This window comes from Perognathus longimembris, chromosome 7 (assembly GCF_023159225.1).
Source record: "Perognathus longimembris pacificus isolate PPM17 chromosome 7, ASM2315922v1, whole genome shotgun sequence".
In the NCBI taxonomy this organism is placed as follows: domain Eukaryota; kingdom Metazoa; phylum Chordata; class Mammalia; order Rodentia; family Heteromyidae; genus Perognathus; species Perognathus longimembris.
In genome coordinates, this window is record NC_063167.1 from 26,183,222 (window position 1) to 26,202,060 (window position 18,839).

An 18,839-nucleotide genomic window follows, 5' to 3' on the forward strand; every position below is an offset into this window, starting at 1 on the left:
GCCTTGAGCAAAAAAGAAGCCAGGGACAGTGCTCCCAGGGCCCAGGAATGGCAAAACAAAAATAAAAATAAATAAAATTCAGGGACAGTGCCCAGGCCCTGAGTTCAAGCTTCATGACTGACAGAGAAGAAAAAGAAATTGAGCCTTGCCAGGCACCAGTGGCTCATGAGGAAATTCTAGCTATTCAGAAAGCTAAGATCTCTGTTTGAAGCCAGTTGCGGCAGACAAATCCATGAGGCTCTTAACCAGCAAAAAGTTGGAGTTGAAGGTGTGGTTCAATTGGTAGATTGCCAGCCATGGGTGATATAGCTGAGTGAGAACACTAAGCTCTGAGTTCAAGCCCTTTATCAGCATAGGAAAAACCGAAGAAAAGAAATTGAACTCAACAATGCATATCCTGGTTTGTACCCAAGTTGAGGGTTTATATTTACAAAAGACTAGTGTGGAACTTAGGAAAAAGGGGGTGGGGTAGGACAGAGCAATGCCAGAAAGAGAAGGGAGAGGGTGTTTAAATACTCAGCTGGAAGGCAGGAAGTAGTGAGGTTGGCCTTGACCAGAAAGTCCAGAGGGAATGGGACAGCACCGGCAGAGAACTCAGTCCACCTGCCCTGAGAACAGGATGACCAGTAGAGACTGGTGCAAGTGGAGGAGATGTTGGGGACCACCCGAGTGGTCCTCTAGGAGGGAAAGCCGCCCTACTCCCTTTGCGCGTTGACTCCCCAGTGACACTTGCCCTGTTGGCCTCATCTTTTCACCGAGGCTCTCCCCTTCCCCTGTGTTGTAGAATTTCTGCCCCTCAGGATCTCTGCATCCCAGACAAAGTCCTGGAAAAGCCTGGGCTGGGGCTGCGATTCATGCCACACCACCAAGATACTGGTGAGCTTCATCCTAGCCTGTTGTTCATGGCCCCTTGATGGTCCCAGGCTCTGTGAGACGGGCAGAGGCATAAGCTGAAGCTCCAAGGCAGGCTGCGGGCTCACAGAAGCCAGGCAGCCCCACGGGGCCTGGCAGGCCAGGTCGACCTGCCTCTCCTGGAGCCCCTGGGGACCCTCGGTCTCCATCTTTGCCATTGATTGCCTGGCCAGGCCGGCCAGGGAATCCTGTGAAAGAGAGAATCAAGACATCAGGGCCTGGGAAAAATGGGGGAAAGGTAAAGGAAAGGGTAACATTGTCTAAGAAGCACTGTACTCATTACCTGACTTATGGAATTGTAACCCCTTTGTACAAATCCTTAATAACAATGACAACAACAAAAAGACATCAGGACCTCATTGGCCTTGGCAGAAGATGAGGAAAACAAGGACAACTATGCCACAGAAAGATGAGGCTCTGGGCTGGGAATGTGGCTTAGTGGTAGAATGTTTGCCTAGCATGCATGAAGCCCTGGGCTCGATTCCTCAGTACCACATAAACAGAAGAAGCCAGAAGTGGCGCTGTGTGCTAGCCTTGAGAAAAAGAAGCCAGGGATAGTGTTCAGGCCCTGAGTCCAAGCCCCAGGACTGGCAAAAAAAAGAAAAAGAAGAGGCTCTTCCACAGACAGTCTAATTGTTCCCAACTCCCGATCCCTCTTTTCTCTTTCCTAAGTGATTGTGGCATGTCCCAACTTCCAGCCAAACCCCACCCAGGGGCTCCTGGGTGCTCCAAGGTGACTAAGGGTAAATCCTCAGAGGAAGAGAACCAGGTGTCCTTAGGACATTAGTTCCTAAGCTTAGTGACCCAACGGAGGCTGAGCAGGGCTAAGGTCTTACCTGGGATCCCTGGGGGACCTGGCATCCCAGGGTGCCCACGTCCTACTTCTCCTTGATCACCCTTCTCTCCACGCTTTCCTGAGGACAAAAAAAAAAAAATAAAAAGTCATAGTTTTCCAGAAATGAAGGGTGTTTTTCCTACTTTGGTGCTATCTGTTTCACAACCATCGATCCTTCCAGTATTATGCTAGTTTTAAAAAGGAGACAATTGGAAATGACCACAGAGGCCTTGTTAAATAAAAAGGAGGTCTAGAAAAATGGCAGAAAATTATGTACTTAATCAAGTTTATTTTGAGTGTTCAATAACAATATCTAGACTTTCCTTTGTATCAAGCAGGGAACTGAGAAGAACTCTCTAAATCCACTAGAAATGTAATTCCCACAAAGTGCTAAGAGGTTAGTATCATGAATGTCTCTATTTTACAGATGAGAAATCTAAGGCAATTAAATCCAAGGAAATTCATAAGTATAGGCAGCTTGTCTAAGGGCCAAAGCAAGAAAGTGGCAGAGTCTGAATTCACACCCAAGTCTTGTGGCTCCAGGGCTTCTCTGTCCTATCCCTGGTCTTCCCACCCATCTCTAAAAACACCTTCAGATGTTCATGGCAACCCAGGTGCTGGTGGCTCATGCCTGTAATCCTAGCTACTCAAGAGGCTGAGTTCTGAGAATCGTGGTTCAAAGCCAGCCCTGGCAGGAAAGTCCATGAGACTCTTATCTCCAATTAACCACCAGAAAACTGGAAGTGGTACTATGGCTTACGTGGTTGAGCACTAGCCTTGAGCTGAAATGCTCAGGGACAGTGCCCAGGCCAGAGTTCAAGCTGACAAAAAGAAAAGAAAAGAAAAAGAAAAAGATGTCCACAGAGGTACCCCATGCAAACGAAAACAAAACCTCCCACAGCTATAAAATAACACAATCATTTCCATCAGTCTGCTCCAGGCAGCTCCCAGCAGTGTCTCCTGGCCAGGTTGCTGAGGAATGCAGGGAAATGTCTGTGTCTCACCCTGGAACATGAACATGAGCCGGGAACACAGGAAGCTGAGCAGTCAGCTGCCTCACAGAAGCCCCTGGGGCAAAACTGCCCAGTCCCCATTTCTTCACAGAATGGCACTCACCCTTGGGTCCTGTGTTGCCAATTTGACCTACGGCTCCCACGATGCCAGGAATGCCCCGAGGGCCAGGGTGCCCATGCGCTCCTTGCTTGCCTGGATATCCAGGAGGCCCCGGAGGTCCTGGGGGACCCACCATGCCGGCTGCACCCAGGACTTCCCGTTTGGCACTCACAGCCACCTCTGCCAGTTGCTCTGGAGGGAGGAGATGGGTACAATGTGCATCGCCAGTGAGCCTCACTAGGGAAAGCAGTGTCCTGATGATGCCTGGTGCCTTTGTTTGTAGGTGGGAAAGGCCCATGGTTGAGGCCAGGCCCTGTTTTACAGAAGTCAAGGGTCCCAAGTGGTTTTCTGAGGTCCCCCCGCTCCCTGGGGACAGAGCTAGATAGGAAGGCCACGTGCAGTGTGAAGGGCCCGGACTCCTCCCTCACCTTGCATCATCTTCAGCGCCACGTCTATGATGTGCTGGTCACTGGCATCTCGACCCTGAAGGCAGAGAAGGACTTTGAGGAAGAAGCCCCCGGCTGCCAGGGCTGTCCACTCATACACGTCCATCTCTCCTGCTCCCTTCTTCTAGCCACAGTCCTGACTGTGTCAAACTCATCCCATCCTCTCAGGCTTGAGTGTGTAACTAGCCTCAGGGGAGCCAGTGGACCTCTGGGAACTCCCAGATTTCAGGTAGGGGAACACACACACACACACACACACACACACACACACACACACACACACCCTCTGGATTCCCTGTCCTGCCCTGAGCCAACTCACCGGCACACCCTGTCTTCCCGGATGGCCTGGCAAGCCTCTGTTTCCAGCTTGTCCTCGAGGGCCAGGCAGCCCTGGGTACCCCTGCACGCCTGGGGCGCCCGCATCCCCGCTGGGGCCAGGGTAGCCTGGCTCTCCTCGGACTCCTTGCTGCCGGGTAGGTGAACATAGGGTGGGTGAGAAGGTGTGGGTGGGTATGGAGGGTTGGTGGGGAATAGAAGGGGTTTCAGGGCTGCCTGGGAAAACGGGGCGACCCAAGAAGAGAAGGACAGGGACCACACTCACCTGTCCCTTTGGCCCTGGCTCACCAGACTCGCCCTGAAAGCACAGGAAGTGGGGGGATCACTAAACAGTGGGGACCCCAAGCCCAGTCCACATCCCTACCTGTTCCCGTGTTCCCATCAAGCTCACCTTCTCCCCTTTCTCTCCTGGGAGGCCCGCCACACCCGGGTCACCCTGCAGAAAGAGAACCATGGGTGAGGCAGCACCCAGCTGGGGAACTGGGGTTTGAATGTGGGAGCCAGAGTGGATGCCTGGAGATGGTAAATAGGATGGATTGGGGTGCGGGGTGTGTGGGCGGGGGAGAACTCACCACTCCACCACGGGGCCCAGTCTTCCCTGGGGAGCCCTGGAAAAAACAAGGTAAGAAGCTTGGAGGGCTCCTCCAGTGGAACCCACCCAGCCCCCCACACCCTTTTCCAGCCTCTCCTGGCTCACTAGACCAGAGCTGGGACCCCCAAGGCCTACAGCACTCAGGAAAATTCACTGAGTGCCACCCAATCAACCCAGCCCAGTAGCAGGCTGCTTTCCCTGGTATTGTCAGGTCCCGAGTGGCACCTTGTCTCCTTTGATGCCTGGTAAGCCTTGGGCTCCTGGAATTCCTGGGGGGCCTTGCTCCCCCTTTGGGCCCTGTGGAGAAAAGAAACCAGAGTTGTAAGTCAAATGAGGGGCCTAGGTTATCCTCCCTACTGCCCACCACAACCAGACTTAGCTTACCTGTCGTCCTTGGGGACCTGGCTGTCCCACTGGGCCCCTCTCACCCTGGTCACCCTGAAGTGGAAGAAGAAAGTTGCACCTAGGCTGGTGGTGAGGGCAGCCTCCCTAGCCAGTCCCACAGCCTGATACAGCTAGGTGTCCTCTCCATTTCTGCAGAGGTCCTTTGCACCATTTCACACATCAGAGAGAATGGAGATCCCATATCCGGGAGCACCAGCTGCTCCAAGGATCTCCTCCCCCAGAGACCACAGCACCCGGCACTCACCTTCTGTCCCATAATGCCCTGGGGACCAATTTCTCCTCGAGGCCCTGGCTCTCCCTGGGAGAAGGGGAGATGGGAGGAAGGAGTTACACAATAGGCTTCTGGGACTTGATCTTCCACACCTTGCTCACTGCCCCATTTTTCACTCTCAGATGATGGGCCTCTGCTGGGGAAAACATCCCAGAAAGGAGAAAACGCTTCCCTGGCTCAGTGGGGCAAGAGACCAGACGAAGCCGGACACTCTGCAGGCTGGGGCTCTCCTGGGTGGCCTCAGCCCGGCCCTGCACTGAGTGCAGGGTCCTTTGGTCCTAGAGTGCCAAAAGCCCTTGTTGGGTAAGCAGGAGAGGTACTCACCTCCTTTCCAGAGGGACCAGAGAATCCAGGGAGGCCCTGCTGGCCCGGCTCACCCTGCAGGAAGAGTCCTCCAGTCAGTCTGGTGGTCTGGTCAGGCCTTTGCTTTGTTTAGGCCCTGAGAACCCTGAACTAGTCTATAACCAATTGAGTGGGGTAGGGGAGAGGATGCTCTCTGTGAGTCCTTTGGGCTTCACCAATTTTCCCGAGTGTGTTTTTCCTTTCAAGCTATGTTCTTCTTTCCTTACTAAGCCAGGCTGAAGAGGGTGGAGGGAGGTGACAGGAGGGAGGGGGGCAGGCCCCCTCATTGTGCAAGGCCTTTTGGTGCTGAAGCCATGCCCTATTCCCACACTCTGGTTCTCTGGCACAGATGGGATCAATTCTGCCCCCAGCTTGGGGTTCTCTCACCTTGTCTCCAGGGCCTCCTTTTGTCCCAGGCTGGCCCGGCACACCCTGCAGAAAGAAGGTGACATCAGTTTCTGCCCTGGCACAGGAGAGCCCCACACACCTGCTTTGGCTCCCTCCCAATCCCAATCACTTTCACTTTGGGTGAGTTGAACAATGGAAATCCCAGGCATAGTAACTTGAACTTGACTGTACTTCCCACCCCTGCCTGGACCCTGGTAGGAGAGGGGTGGGGTACTGGGCCTGCATCCATGGGGAAGACATGAGCTAGGTGCACCTAAGCACATAGTGAGAACTCCTAGAGAAGTACAGATAAGCAGGCCCTGGCTGGTCTGTACCCCCAGCAAGGAGTCTGAGGTCTGGGCTTCAGATTGTGTGACAGAGATGGGCCTGGGTGGTGAGAAACACCAAGAAAATGGAGAGGACAGCAGGGGTCTTCCCTAGGTCTCTTCCTAGCAGAGGGATCAGCTAAGGCCTTATGATGTGGAGATTAAAAAGACAGCAGGCCGGGCACCAGTAGCTCATGTCTCTAATCCTATTTACTCTGGAGGCTGAGATCTGAGGATCATGGTTCAAAGCCAGCCTGGGCAGGAACGTCTGTGAGACTCTCATCACCAATAAACTAATCAGAAAAAGCCAGAAGTGGCGCTAGTGGCTTGAACTGGGCTTGAACCCAGAGAGGCTCAGGAAAAGAGCCCAGGTCCTGAGTTCAAGCCCTAGGACTGACAACAACAACAAAAACAACAAACATAACAACAACAACAACAACAAAAAGCCACATCAGTATTAAGAAGGGAGAGGGCAGAGGAATGGGACTGATGATGGTGGTCCTTGAACTGCGAGATGAACTTTGAACTGAAGGAGTGAATCTGTCCCATTTGTAACTGGGGAGGATTGCAACAGGCAATGATGAGGTCTAAACTGAGCCAGGGAATCACAGATGCCGTCATGAGGCAAGAGGAGTGCCTCACCAGACACTCATGCCCTCACAGGGAGGTAGGCAACAGAGTGCCTGGCCTCTCTGAAGCTGAGGAGAGCCCCTGTGGTCCCACCTGATACTCACCGCCAGGCCCTGGTGACCCTGGCTTCCTGGCCGCCCTGCCTGTCCTGCACTGCCCTGGAGAGACAGAACCAGAGGCACAAGTTAGAGTTCTGGCTAGAGGATCTGTGGCTTCCAGGTGCAGATAGGGAAACTGGGGTCCAAAGAAAGAAGGGGATGGAGCCCCTGGGTCCCAGAACTTTAGTATCAGTATGACAGAACTCAAAGCCCTGGGTAGGCTGGGCCCTGACTCTCCCCAGACCCACCTGCAGCCCCCATGCCTACCTTGGTGCCAGGTATGCCTGGAGTCCCATCCTTGCCATCGATGCCTGGAGGACCCTGCTCGGGAGGAATATTGAAGGGAGTCTCACAACTGGGGAGATGTCTGGGCTCCCACCCTTGGCCCCCTGAATGCTGTGGTGTGCGGGAAGTGAGCCTGTTGTGTTGTCTCTGGAAACCCCATCAGTTAAATAGGGGAGGGGAGCTGAACAGACAAAGGGTTTTGGGGTCCTAGCCCATCCTTTCTTTATATGGATAGTGCCCAGAGTGCACTTGTATCCCATGATCTCTCCTACATTGTCATCCCTATTCTCAGGAGAGGAAGCCAACACTTTCCCAGCTGGCAGGGCAGCCTGCCTGCTGCAGAGTTCAGTGGAGAACCTGGAGCTCGTCTTTCTCTGGAGTTGTAGACATCCTGGCCTCTGTCTGGGTGGGGCAGGGCCCAGGCCTCTGGCACTCACCGTTGCTCCCTTTGGGCCCATTATCCCCTGTGGTCCTCGAACACCTTGGCTACCCTGCAGAGCAGATAGAGATCAAGTCACCTCCAGGATGCTGAGCCCATCTGGCTGTGCAGAGAGGGGAACCCGTGAGATGGGGGCCTCTGGGTCCCCATGGCACAGGCCATACCGGGCAGTGTGTGGAGGAGAGGACTTAGAAGTTTGCTTCTGCCGTGGAGGCAGGGCAAAGGGGTCAGCGCCATGCAGTGGGCGGGGCTGGCAGGGTGTGCTGGGAGCCGCAGGCTTCCACTGAGACCAGAGCTCACGGTAGGTAAAAATCGAAAACAAGCAAAACAAAATCACAACAACCCAGGGGGGATGTGCGGGCTTTTTTGTGCGTGATTCAAATAAGATTTGATTTAAATAAGAACTACAAAGACAGTTCAGAGATTACTGGAAAAACTGAAGGCAGATTGGTTATTAGGTGATGTTAAGGGATATTTATTTCTTTGTTAGTTGTAATAGTGATGTGATCATGTGAAAAAAGTGGCTGAATTTTTTGGCAACATATTCATAAGTATTTACAGGTGAGGTGGCACAAAATTAAGGCTTTCTTGGAAACACCAGAGCAAGAATGGGGGTGTTTGTAGCTCAGTGGTAGAGTCCTTGACAGCAAGGCTCTGGGTTTAACCTCAGTTCCACAAGCAAGCCAAAGCGGTCTCAGTGAAGGAAGGCAGGGAGCAAGTTTCCATGGCACAGTGTTAAGAACTGTGGATCTGCAAGATAGGGACCCATTGTATCATTCTACTTCCTATATGTTTTAAAACTTGCCTTTAAAAAACAGTTCACTGCTCTTTGCTGCTCAAGTTTTGTGCAAACCTAAAACTGCTCTGAAAAGTCTGTTAATTAAAAGGAAAAATAAATAAATGGACAACTGGATCCAGACCAAATCCTATTAGCCTCGTGGCTGATCTGCTGGAATTTCATTCCCTGCTCCCAGGGACTTCCGGTCTGAATCCCCTGGCTTCTGTCCAAGCCTGAGTCTGGATCTACTGCACTCAGCACAGATGCTCAGACTCTCCCCTGGCAGTTAGCCGTAGGTACAGACAGACATGAACATGTGTACACACATGTGCACACACATACACACACACACACACACCAGCCTTGGGCAGGGCTGAATCCTGCCCAGTACTCTCCAAGGCCCCTTTCCAGACAAGGGGCAGCGCCCCAGGACTTACCACGTCACCCTTCTCCCCAGCTCGGCCTGGTGGCCCCCTTGGACCTTCCTCACCCTAACAGAAAGGAGACAGGGCTATAAGTCACACAAGCTGGAGGAAGCAGAAGCCACCCCAGAGCTGTGGACTCTCTAGCCTGGAGCTGGGAGACGGGCCCAGGCTTACCGGTAACCCGGCAGCGCCGATGGAGCCAACCATGCCTTTGTACCCACGAGGACCCTGGAGAGAAGGAACAGTTGAGGGTGGGACCTGGCTGGACCTCAGAGGCTCACCAGCTGGTTACAACAGCTCTTAACAGGACACCCATAGAGTCACTTACAGTCTCTCCCTTGGGTCCTGCCACACCTGGGTAGCCCCTGATGCCTTGGGGTCCCTGTCAAGACAGAAAAAGTGATAGCAAGGGCAACCTCCATGCCCAGTTCATGATGCCATTTCTGACCCCGCCTCTTTCACAATGCCCTGTTAAAAGCAGGCAGATGGGACATGCTATGTGTGTGTGTCGGGGGGTGGGGGGGAAGGTACTCCACTGGGACACACAAAGAACAGTTGCAGCCCTGGCCCTCAGCCAGGACTTCTGGCTGACAGCTTTGGCTGTTGCCTCTTCCTTCTGGATAGTCAGCCTCAGCTTCCCTCTCCCCGCCAAAGACACCCCTATGCTGGACACATTCCTTTTTTATGAGCTAGAGTCCTGTGCTGGGAGAATGACCCGGTTGGGGGGGGGGGGAGCTCCCAGGGTGAGGGAAGCAGGCGGCAGGTAGAGTGGGGAGGTTGGCAACCATTCCTTACCGGTGGTCCGGGGATGCCTTGTTCTCCAGAAGCACCCACAGCTCCCTTGGGGCCCTAAGAGCAGGATAATCTATCAGCCTGGCAGGCAGAGAGAGAGACTAACACAGAAACGAACAAAGACACCAGCCAGCTTCCCCAGTGAAGACAGCCAGAAGGCTGGTTGGAAAGGATATTACCCCATACCATCGATGGGAAAATGGAGGCTGAGCAAGAAGACAGGACTTGCCCACAGACACCTTGGTCTAGAACACAAGCCTCTTGTTGAGAGCTGAAATCTGAGGAAGGAAATTGGAAGCCAGCTATGGCAGACAAATCTAAAGAGACTCTTATCTCTAATTAACCAGCAAAAAAGCCAGAACTACAGCAGTGGCACAAGTGGTAGAGCACTAGCCTGGAGCAAAAATACCAAGTGAGAGCACAAGACCCAGAGTTCAAACTCCAGTTCAGAAAACAACAATAAAGAACATAGGGCTGGTGCTAGTCGCTCATGTCTGTAATCCTAGGTACGCAGAAAGCTGAGATCTGAGGATTGGGGCAGACAAGCAGAAATTGCCCCCCCAAAAAGCCAGAAGTAGATCTCCGGCTCAAGTGGTAAAGCACTAGCCTTGAGCATTAAAAAGCTCAGGGACAGCACCCAGGGCCTGAGTTCAAGCTCCAGTACTGGCACAAAACAACAACAAAGAACAACATTGTTCTTCCTCTTGTCTCTCATATCGAAGTCTGTTCCCTCAGCCCACAGGGACAGCGGAAGGATGACGAAGGGGACAAGCCTAGCTACCTCCATACAGCCTCCATTCCTTGGTCTCCAGCCCTTACACTCACCGGCTTCCCCTGACGGCCAGGATCCCCCAGAACCCCACGTTTGCCTGGATGGCCCTGAAAGGAAGGAGCAAACTTAGTGAGAGTCCCCTCCAATCACCTGCTCTACCTCCCAAGGCCTGGGCCAGAACCTCTCACCTTGACTCCCTGCAGCCCTGGAGGACCTTTCACACCTGCTGGACAATTGGTTGGACACTGGAAAGAAAATCCCCAAGGGCCTTGAGGCCTCTCACCTGGCCTGGGCCAGCTGGGCAGTGCACCCCATCTTGCCCATTCCCCAGCATCCTTCCCACCTCACCTGGTTGGGAATGCCCCACCCCACTGTCTGTGGACCCTTTCCCTGTGGCTACCACACCCATCGGGCTTGGCCCTGAACACTGCCTCTTACCAGGAAATCTGCACTGCCTTCCAGGCCTTGGATGGTTCCTGGGCGCCCCTGAGAAGAGATGTAGGACTATAAAGAGGGAGCTAACCTGGAACTTCCCCACTCCAAACACCTTCCCTGGAGGCGCACATGGCCTGTGGGAGGTCAAAAGACCCTTACCGGTTTCCCAGGAGGACCTGGGGGTCCTGAGGGTCCCTCTGGTCCTGGATCCCCCTGGAAGCAAGAAGAGCCTGAATCATACCAGCAAACAACCCTGGCCCAGGTCACCTCCCCTTCCCCTCTTCTGCTACAGCCCTGTGCCCCCAGCAGTCCAAGGCACCTACCTCCTGAGAGCTGCTACCTTACAGAGATCAACAAACTTGGCAGGAAGTGACACTAGCCCTTAATCTCGCTGAAAGACATTCTACAGGATAGGCTCAGAAGGACAGGTTTCTGCCCCAAACCTGGAGGAGCTTCCTGCTGGCTAGAAGCAGGCTCTGATTGATAATCCTGGGGAGGCCACCCCAACTTGCCAGGTTGGAGGCAAAAGGCAAGAAGAGGCAGAGTAGAGGGTGTCTGGGGCTCACCTTGGGGCCTGGGATTCCAATCTCACCAGGAAGACCAACAGGTCCAGGTGGTCCCTAGGAAGCAGCGATGTGGGTGTCAATGGTTAGCCCAACCTGGGCTGACAGGGGAGGACAAGCACCCCAAACTTATACACCACTATGATTAGGTAACCAACTCTGGAGAGACTGTTAAAGTGGGGCTTTGAGGACCAGATTCTTCCAGAGTCAGTGGATAAACCAGACAGGGCTGACCCAGGGTCTCTAACCAGCCTGCCCATTCCTAGAAACCCTCCTGTTGTTCCCTCCCTCCTTGGGAGCCCCGAGGAGCTTGTGCTATCCTTGAGGACTTACAGGAGGCCCAGCGAAACCAGGACCCTGCAACAGAAGAAAAAGAAATGGGTTCATGGCTTCTTCTGCAGGGTCTCCCCCCCTCCCTCACAGGCCCTTGCAGGTCATACTCACCGGCAGACCAGGGGGGCCTGGAAGTCCTGGCTGACCCTGAAGGAACAGTGGGAGAGGCTCAGAGACTGGGGTCTCCTGTGTCCCTCCTCCTCCCTACTGAAACCTCTCCCACACTGTGACCCTTGCTCATCCTCTCTGGGTACACAGGACATTTACCTTGACTCCAGGAGTTCCCATGGGTCCAGGCTCCCCCTTGGCTCCCATTAAGCCCTGAGGAAGAAAGAGAAGAGGGTCAGTAAGGGACAACTTGCCCTCCACCCATAGACAGGGAAGTTCCAGGGGATCCTCCAGCCTTCTAGACCCTATGAAGGCCTAGGGACTCCTTCTCCCTTTCCTTAGTTCCCATAGTAACCCCGCAAAGCAGACAGAACCATCCTCCTCTTTTAACAGAGAAGAAATCAAGATGCAGCCTTGTCAGCCTAGGCCTCATGCCTCCCAGTTTAAGAGTCTAGAAGTCTGGCCATGTGCTTGATGTCTAGGAACTTCTTCTGAGCCTTCGTTTTTTGTGTTTGCTTAGCTTTCTGGATGGATGCAAGGACTACTGTGTTAGTAGCAGACAATATGCTTTGTAATCTTCATAGGATGGAGTTGAGTTTGGAGAGGGCCCAGTGGCCAGGCCCAGGCTTCATTATACCTCTAGAGCCAGCGTGGCAGAGGCAACTCATGAAGCTTTCTCCTTTCTCCCACCATTCAGTGCCTAGGTGTGTCCCCCATCAGGAGACTGACGCAGGCCCCTGGAACTGTGTCCAGAAGTCCATGGCTGTGGGTGCTCTAGGAGCCTTTTGGGACACAATGTGTTTATCTTATGAGTTACACTTGGGGTAGTACAAAGGATGAGGAAGGAAAGAGGGGAGGAAAGGACAGGGGACATAGGCAGCCTATCAAGTATACTCCATATGATCCCTAGAGACCGGAAATGGGACACCAAGTCCCACACCCGACAGGAAACAGAGCTCCTCTCTGGAACTCCGGCTGCCAATGAGTCAAAGCTCCTGGGGCAGAGGCTCAGTGCTGGTGAGGCGACAAATCATATGAAAGTGAAGAGGTCACACCTACTGATGCTTCATCTGCCTCCCATCTCTGGACAAAAGCTGAGCAAAGGCTCTGGAAGTCAGCAGGCGGGGAGCCCCAACCTGCCCTACTCAGCACCCAGGTACTCACGTCAATGCCCGGCTTCCCATCGGGCCCATCGGGCCCCGGTTTGCCAGGCTCTCCTTTGGGTCCCTTGAAAACAGAGGCAGAATAAATATTAGCCAGAGGACAGCAAGAACTGGCAAGGTCAAAGTCAAAGGAGAAACAGCACTCACCGGAGGGCCAGCTTTCCCAGGGGGCCCCTTGTCACCCTGCAAGACACAAACAGGTGAGCCAGTACCCTATGCACAGGCTTGTCCAGTGAACCCTGGCCCCAGATGAACTGTCCTGTGTTCCTCTCTTCCGTCCCGGGTCCCCTCTGACTTGAATGTTTAGGAAAAGAGCTCCCTTTCCTCTAAAAAATTAATTAAAATAAAGGCCAGTAGCCAGTGGCTCGAGCCTATAATCCTAGCTACTCAGGAGTCTGAGAGCTGAGGATGGAAGTTTACAGCCAGCCAGCCTGGGCAAACAGATCTGTGAGACTGTTATCTTCAATTAGCCAATGAAAAGATAGAAGAAGAGACGTGACTCAAATGAGTAGAAAAAGCTAAAGGAGAGCAGGAGGCTCGGAGTTCAAGCCTCAGTACCAACACTTTGTGTATACATATATAAATCATAGATACATGAGCCCAACCAACCCCAGCCAGCTGGAAGAGGGGGTATCCACATGCAAGTGGGGTTTAGGCCTGCTGATGTTGGTAATGTGCCAAGGTTTTCTGTTTTGTTTCATTTTTATGCTGGCCCTGAGGCTTGAACTCAGGGCGTGGGCACTGTCCTTCAGCATTTGTGCTTAAGGCTAGCACTTTGAACTACAACTCCACTTCTGGTTTTCTGGTGGTTTATTGGAGATTAGAGTCTCACAGCCTTTCCTGCAGAGGCTGGCTTGGAACTGTTATCCTCAAATCTCAGCTTCTTGAATAGCTAGGATTACAGGTATGAGCCACCAGTGCCCAGCACGGTGCCAGTTTTAAAACCTGCAGATGGGGCTGTGGCTCCATCTAGGCTGGAAATACTGATGGGTCTATATTGGGACAGGGTGGAGGGAAGGCTAGATCTTTTGGAGAAGCTGAAAAAGGAGAGAGAAGGGTAAGGGGTGAGGTGGTCAGCAGCTCTAATTCTGGGCTCTGGGTCTGGAAAGTTAGAGATAAGGACCAAGGGGGACAATAACGGGGTTAGATCCAAAATGTTTCTAAGAAAGGACCTCTTGCCTAAGCTGCAAAGGACTCCTGCTGAGAGCCAGGCTGGGCATATGAAGCCAGACTCACCCCCAGTGCCCCCCCACCCCCAGAAGAACCTCAGGCATGCCGGAGCCTGAAGCAGTCAGAACCTGGCTGGAGTCCAGGCTCCTGTGTTTGGGAGTGGTGGGGGCACCAGGCTGAATAGAAGTCTGTCCAGACGGGTAAACATTCAATGGGCCTCCTGGGAGTCTCCAGAATGAAGCATTTAACCCTCACTCTGCTAGGGAGAGTAGGGGACACACAGCTGATTGTAAATCTAAAAAAAGCAAAGGGAGGAGACAGGAGTGTGGCCAAAGTTGGTGGCCAAATTATAGGCGCGCTGGTCATGGATGGCGCAGTGATGGCACCCGGAGACCTGACCGAGGCTCCCCAGCTAACCTGAAGAAATAAATGCAGGGGTGCCAGGGGCAACGGGAAGGGTTAAGATGCCTCCCAACCCAAGAGACGAGGAAGGGAAGGGCGAGGGATAAGGAGGCTTTGTGGGCTGTGGCCGCCGGACAGAACAGCAGTCCCTTGTCGGTGGGTGGGTTTGAGGCCCCTTAGAGCCGTATTTCAAGGCCAACTTGAGGTTTTCGCTCCACAAACAGGGCTCCCCGTGAGCCAGGCTGGCGCCGCCTACCGGCAGCAGCGAGCGCTGCGTCCCCAAAGTTCTCCCTCCCACCCACCCCACCCCGGGGCGCACAAAGTTCTCCTTTGTCCACAGCCTACCCCCGCTCCCCCCCACCACGCTCCGGCCCCAAATTACACACTCACGTCGATGCCATCCGAACCAGGCACTCCCGGCGGCCCTGGGGGTCCCGGGGGCCCCGGCTCTCCCGGAGGACCTCTCTGCAAACACACACACAAGAAAGGAGGCAGCGCTCAGACCGCGCGAGGAGCCGCGCGTCGCGTCCCGTCCCGGGAGCGGCCGGCGGCACCGGGCAGCGGGGTCTGGACGCTCGGAGATGGGTTTGCCAATTCCCTGCGAAAACCCATCGGTACCCAGGGGTCCCGTGTGCCACTGCATCCATCGACTTATGAACCAGAATCACGCACAGGACGGCTTAGGGCTGCGACTGCACGGAGGGGCGGATCGCTCCGTTGAATCTTAAAAGTGACACACAAGGTGCGCCCCAGCCCCCCTTTGGTCCTCAACGAAGGGTAATAATAACAATTATTATTAATGCATTTATTCTAACAACCGGTCTAGGAAGTGCGTGAGCGCCTTTTCCTTTTCCTCCGGGTGCACAGAAAGCCCCGTGGGGAACGGACAGGGATGGGTGTGAAGAAGGAGACCTAGGAAAGAGGAGCGGGTACTCCTTTCCCACCCCAGCAGCCTTCCCCAGCACCTCGCCCCCCACCCTCCCCGCCCCCCAGCCCAGGGCCAGCCATGCCCGACCCAGGCAGGGGCCCCTGCGCTACGCCAGGTACCCAGGCCCAGAAGTGCCAGGCTGGCCCTCTGCAGCGAGCGTGTCGAGCAGCCCCCACGCGGGAGGGGGGCACTAGGTCCCCCGCACCCGTCTACCCGCCCACGGTGGGGAGCTGAGGGGTTCGCGGGGCTGCAGCGGCGTCTGGCTGGAGCCGGAGCCCCCCCGGGAGACGGCCCGGCCCAGTGAATGGGCATCATTGTCTCCCCCGCCACCTGGACTCTCCCGGCTGCCAGGACCTGGCGCCAGAGCCTGTCCCCCGCGGCCCGTCGGGTCCCGGGCAGGCCCGAGCATCTCCGGATGGGGTCCCTCTGGCTCCCCCGGCTCCTCCGCGCGCGCGGCGAGGTGCCCGGCGTGCGCGCCCTCGGAAGAGAGCTGCGCTCCTGCCCTGTCCTCAGCCGCCCTCTCCGGCCGGGGGTGGGGGGGTGGAGGGGTGGATCAGTGGAGTCTTTCCCCCAAGCCTGGTGGTTGTGGAACCCCCCAACCCCGCACTGGAGTGGCCGGGGGACTTACGATCTGCGCCAGGACGAGCCCGAGCACCTGGAGGAGCAGCAGCAGGCTGCGGCCGGCGGCCGGGGTGGCCATGGCGGGCGGAGGGCTCGGGAGGACGGATCAGGATCCCCGCACGCCCCGGCCCGGGAGGCTGTTCTAGACCCTGCAGCTAGGGCCGCCTCGATGTGCGATGGGGCGGGGCGGGGGGGGGGCCCGCTGTCACCTGAGAGCCTGCGGGGCGGGAGGGAGGCCCGAGCCCGGGTCGGCGCCGCCCCCCTCCACGCCCGGCCAGCCTTCCCCCCAGCGCCCTGTCCTCTGCGCAGGGAGAGATCGGGATATGAAGGTCCTGTTTCTCTGCGCACAGGCCCAGGCCCAGGCCCACCCTAAATCCCCTGCAGGACCGAGCCTCAGGACTTCAGCCTCTTCGGCCGGTGAGCTGGGTTCCGTCTCCTCCAAGTTCCTGCAGCGGTCTCCACGTCTGCAGACTCTGCAAGCCCCCAGTTACTTGCCCCTTCCCCGCTGTCTCCTTCCTCTCCATACACAAACCACAGCGCCCCTTCCATGGTAAAATACACTGAAGTCTGGCCTGGATCTACCACCTCCCAACTGCCCCATAGGCCTCTCTCCTTGCTTGCCTAGCTGCCAACTCTTCATTGGAGTTGTGAACATCTATCCCTGAACTTCCCCTGCCTCCTTCCTTCCCACCAAGGAGCTCCATCTCAGAGATCCCCCGCCCCCAACCACGTGAAGCTCAGCCCTCGTCCATCAAGCAGGAGGCTGGTGGCACCTCAATCTGCGCTTAGCCAGAAGGACACAAGTCCTTCAACTTTTCCTAGCCCAAGCACCTGCCATCCAGCCCTTCTTCTACTCTAGTCACAGTTAGGACTGATATAGTGCTCCTTAGATGATGTCGTCCTTATTCAAACATCACAAAATGTAGTCACATCACTTAAGATGGCAGGTAGGAGAGGCAGGACGTTATGCCTTTTCTATGCTGTCCCTCCCTCATACACATCTCTTTTCTAAGCCATCTTCCCTGGGTTCATGGAAACAACCTCATTCAGCTGTTCACAGCATCTGCCTGTCTACCAGCCACTGTCCGGAGTTCCTTCCCTTCCAACCCCTGCAGCAGCACTGGGAAAGTGCCAAGGGAGTCTGGCAGTGTCACTAACCATACATTATGACCACAGGCCCCTCGACTGCACAGAGGAAGTGTCAGTTTCCTCATCTGCAAAATGGGGGAATGATAATAGCTCATATCCTGAAGAAATTTTGTGACGATTGAATGAGATGATGTACGCAAGGCACTTCAATGTAGTACCTAAACACAGTAGGTGCTTAACACTTCTCTCTTGAGCACGCTCGCTCGCCCTTGTGCTCTCTCTCTCCATGCCCCCCCCCCCCCGTAAAACTGGACCTTGAACCCAGAGCCTCACTATTGTGAGGCACCCCCACTACCACTGAGACATGGCTCCAAACCTTTTAATTTTGTGGGGGCTATTATTGTATCTTATTATTTTTGTGTGCGAATACTGGAGTTTGAACTCAGGACCTGGGTGCTGTCCTTAGTTTTTTACTCAAGGAGGGCACTCTATTACTTGACTCACAATTCCGCTTCTGGTTTTTTGATGATTAATTAGAAATAGGAGTCTCACAAGCTGGGCACTGGTGGCTCATGCCTATAATGCTAGCTACTCAGGAGGCTGAGATCTGAGGGTCATAGTTCAAAGCCAGCTTGAACAGGAAAGTCTGTGAGCTTTTTTTCCTTCTTTTTTTCCCCTTCTTCTTCTTGTCAGTCCTGCAGCTTGAACTCAGGGCCTGAGCACTGTCCTTGAGCTTCTTTTGCTCAAAAGGCTAGTCCTTTACCACATGAGCCACAGTGCCACTCTGGCTTTTTCTATTTATGTGGTACTGAGGAATCGAACTCAGGGCTTCATGCATACTAAGCAAGCACTCTACTGCTAAGCCACATTCCTAGCCCACTGTGAGATTCTTTTCTACAGTTAACTACCAGACAACCAGAAGTTGTGTTGTGGCTCAAAATGGTAGAGCATTAGCCTTGATCAAAAAGAGCTCAGGGGGGGCTGGGGATATGGCCTAGTGGCAAGAGTGCTTGCCCCGTATACATGAGGCCCTGGGTTCAATTCCCCAGCACCATGTATATAGAAAATGGCCAGAAGTGGCGCTGTGACTCAAATGGCAGAGTGCTAGCCTTGAGCAAAAAGAAGCCAGGGACAGTGCTCAGGCCCTGAGTCCAAGCCCCAGGACTGGCCAAAAAACAAAACAAAACAAAAAGAGCTCAGTGACACATCCTAGGCTCTAAGGTCAAGCCCCACGATCAACAACAACAACAACAACAACAAAAAGTGAATAGAAACATAAAATGCAATTCAACAACAGAAGGAGGCTGTCAGAAGGCATAAAGGAGGCCCCTCATCCAGTTGGTATTGACTAAAGAATGCTTTGTGGACTAAGTAAGACTTGGCTAAGTGAATGAAGGTGAATTAATTAGTGACCAGAGAAACCATTTGTGTAAAAGGAGAGTAACCTCTCCCCTTCATTAGCTTGCTATGCTATAGCCTGCTATAAACTTCTTGTCTCTCTCTTCAAACCAAGATTTACCAAAAAGTGCCATCAGATAAAGGAGATGAGGTTAGAGTTCTTTATTTGCTCCTGTCGGTAAATAAGCTCATCTTCCTCATAATAGGATTCCCCAAAGAAGCTATCCAATTCCATTTATCTTCCTTCCTACTCAATTCCCAAATCACAGGGGATGCTTAGTGTAAATAAGACAGAGGTGCACAGCTCAGTGGGCTGCCAGGGAGAATACTGGTTGGTTCTGGTGGTTTCTGTAGGACTGATTCTTTGATTTTGCCAGTTCTGAGGCTTGAACTCAGGGCCTGAGCACTGTCCCTGGCTTCTTTTTGCTTAAGGCTAGCACTCTGC

The 18,839-nt window shown here is 54.1% G+C and overlaps 1 protein-coding gene across 1 annotated transcript; it reads right to left on the reverse strand.

Moving 5' to 3' along the window:
- Positions 1–402: 402 nt before the first annotated feature.
- Positions 403–16,070, reverse strand: Col9a2 (collagen type IX alpha 2 chain). Its single transcript, XM_048350991.1, has 32 exons — positions 15,915–16,070; positions 14,749–14,823; positions 12,934–12,969; positions 12,788–12,850; positions 11,783–11,836; positions 11,627–11,662; positions 11,516–11,539; positions 11,186–11,239; positions 10,779–10,832; positions 10,623–10,670; positions 10,373–10,429; positions 10,238–10,291; positions 9,416–9,469; positions 8,949–9,002; positions 8,795–8,848; positions 8,633–8,686; positions 7,416–7,469; positions 6,961–7,014; positions 6,700–6,753; positions 5,640–5,684; positions 5,235–5,288; positions 4,884–4,937; positions 4,619–4,672; positions 4,460–4,531; positions 4,215–4,250; positions 4,034–4,078; positions 3,908–3,940; positions 3,626–3,772; positions 3,289–3,343; positions 2,864–3,052; positions 1,749–1,826; positions 403–1,100 (listed from the first exon to the last, which is right to left on the reverse strand). Exons 1-32 carry the CDS (start codon positions 15,984–15,986, stop codon positions 901–903), a joined length of 2,067 nt encoding a protein of 688 aa, XP_048206948.1. The 5' UTR covers positions 15,987–16,070; the 3' UTR covers positions 403–900.
- Between the last annotated feature and the right edge of the window lie 2,769 nt (positions 16,071–18,839).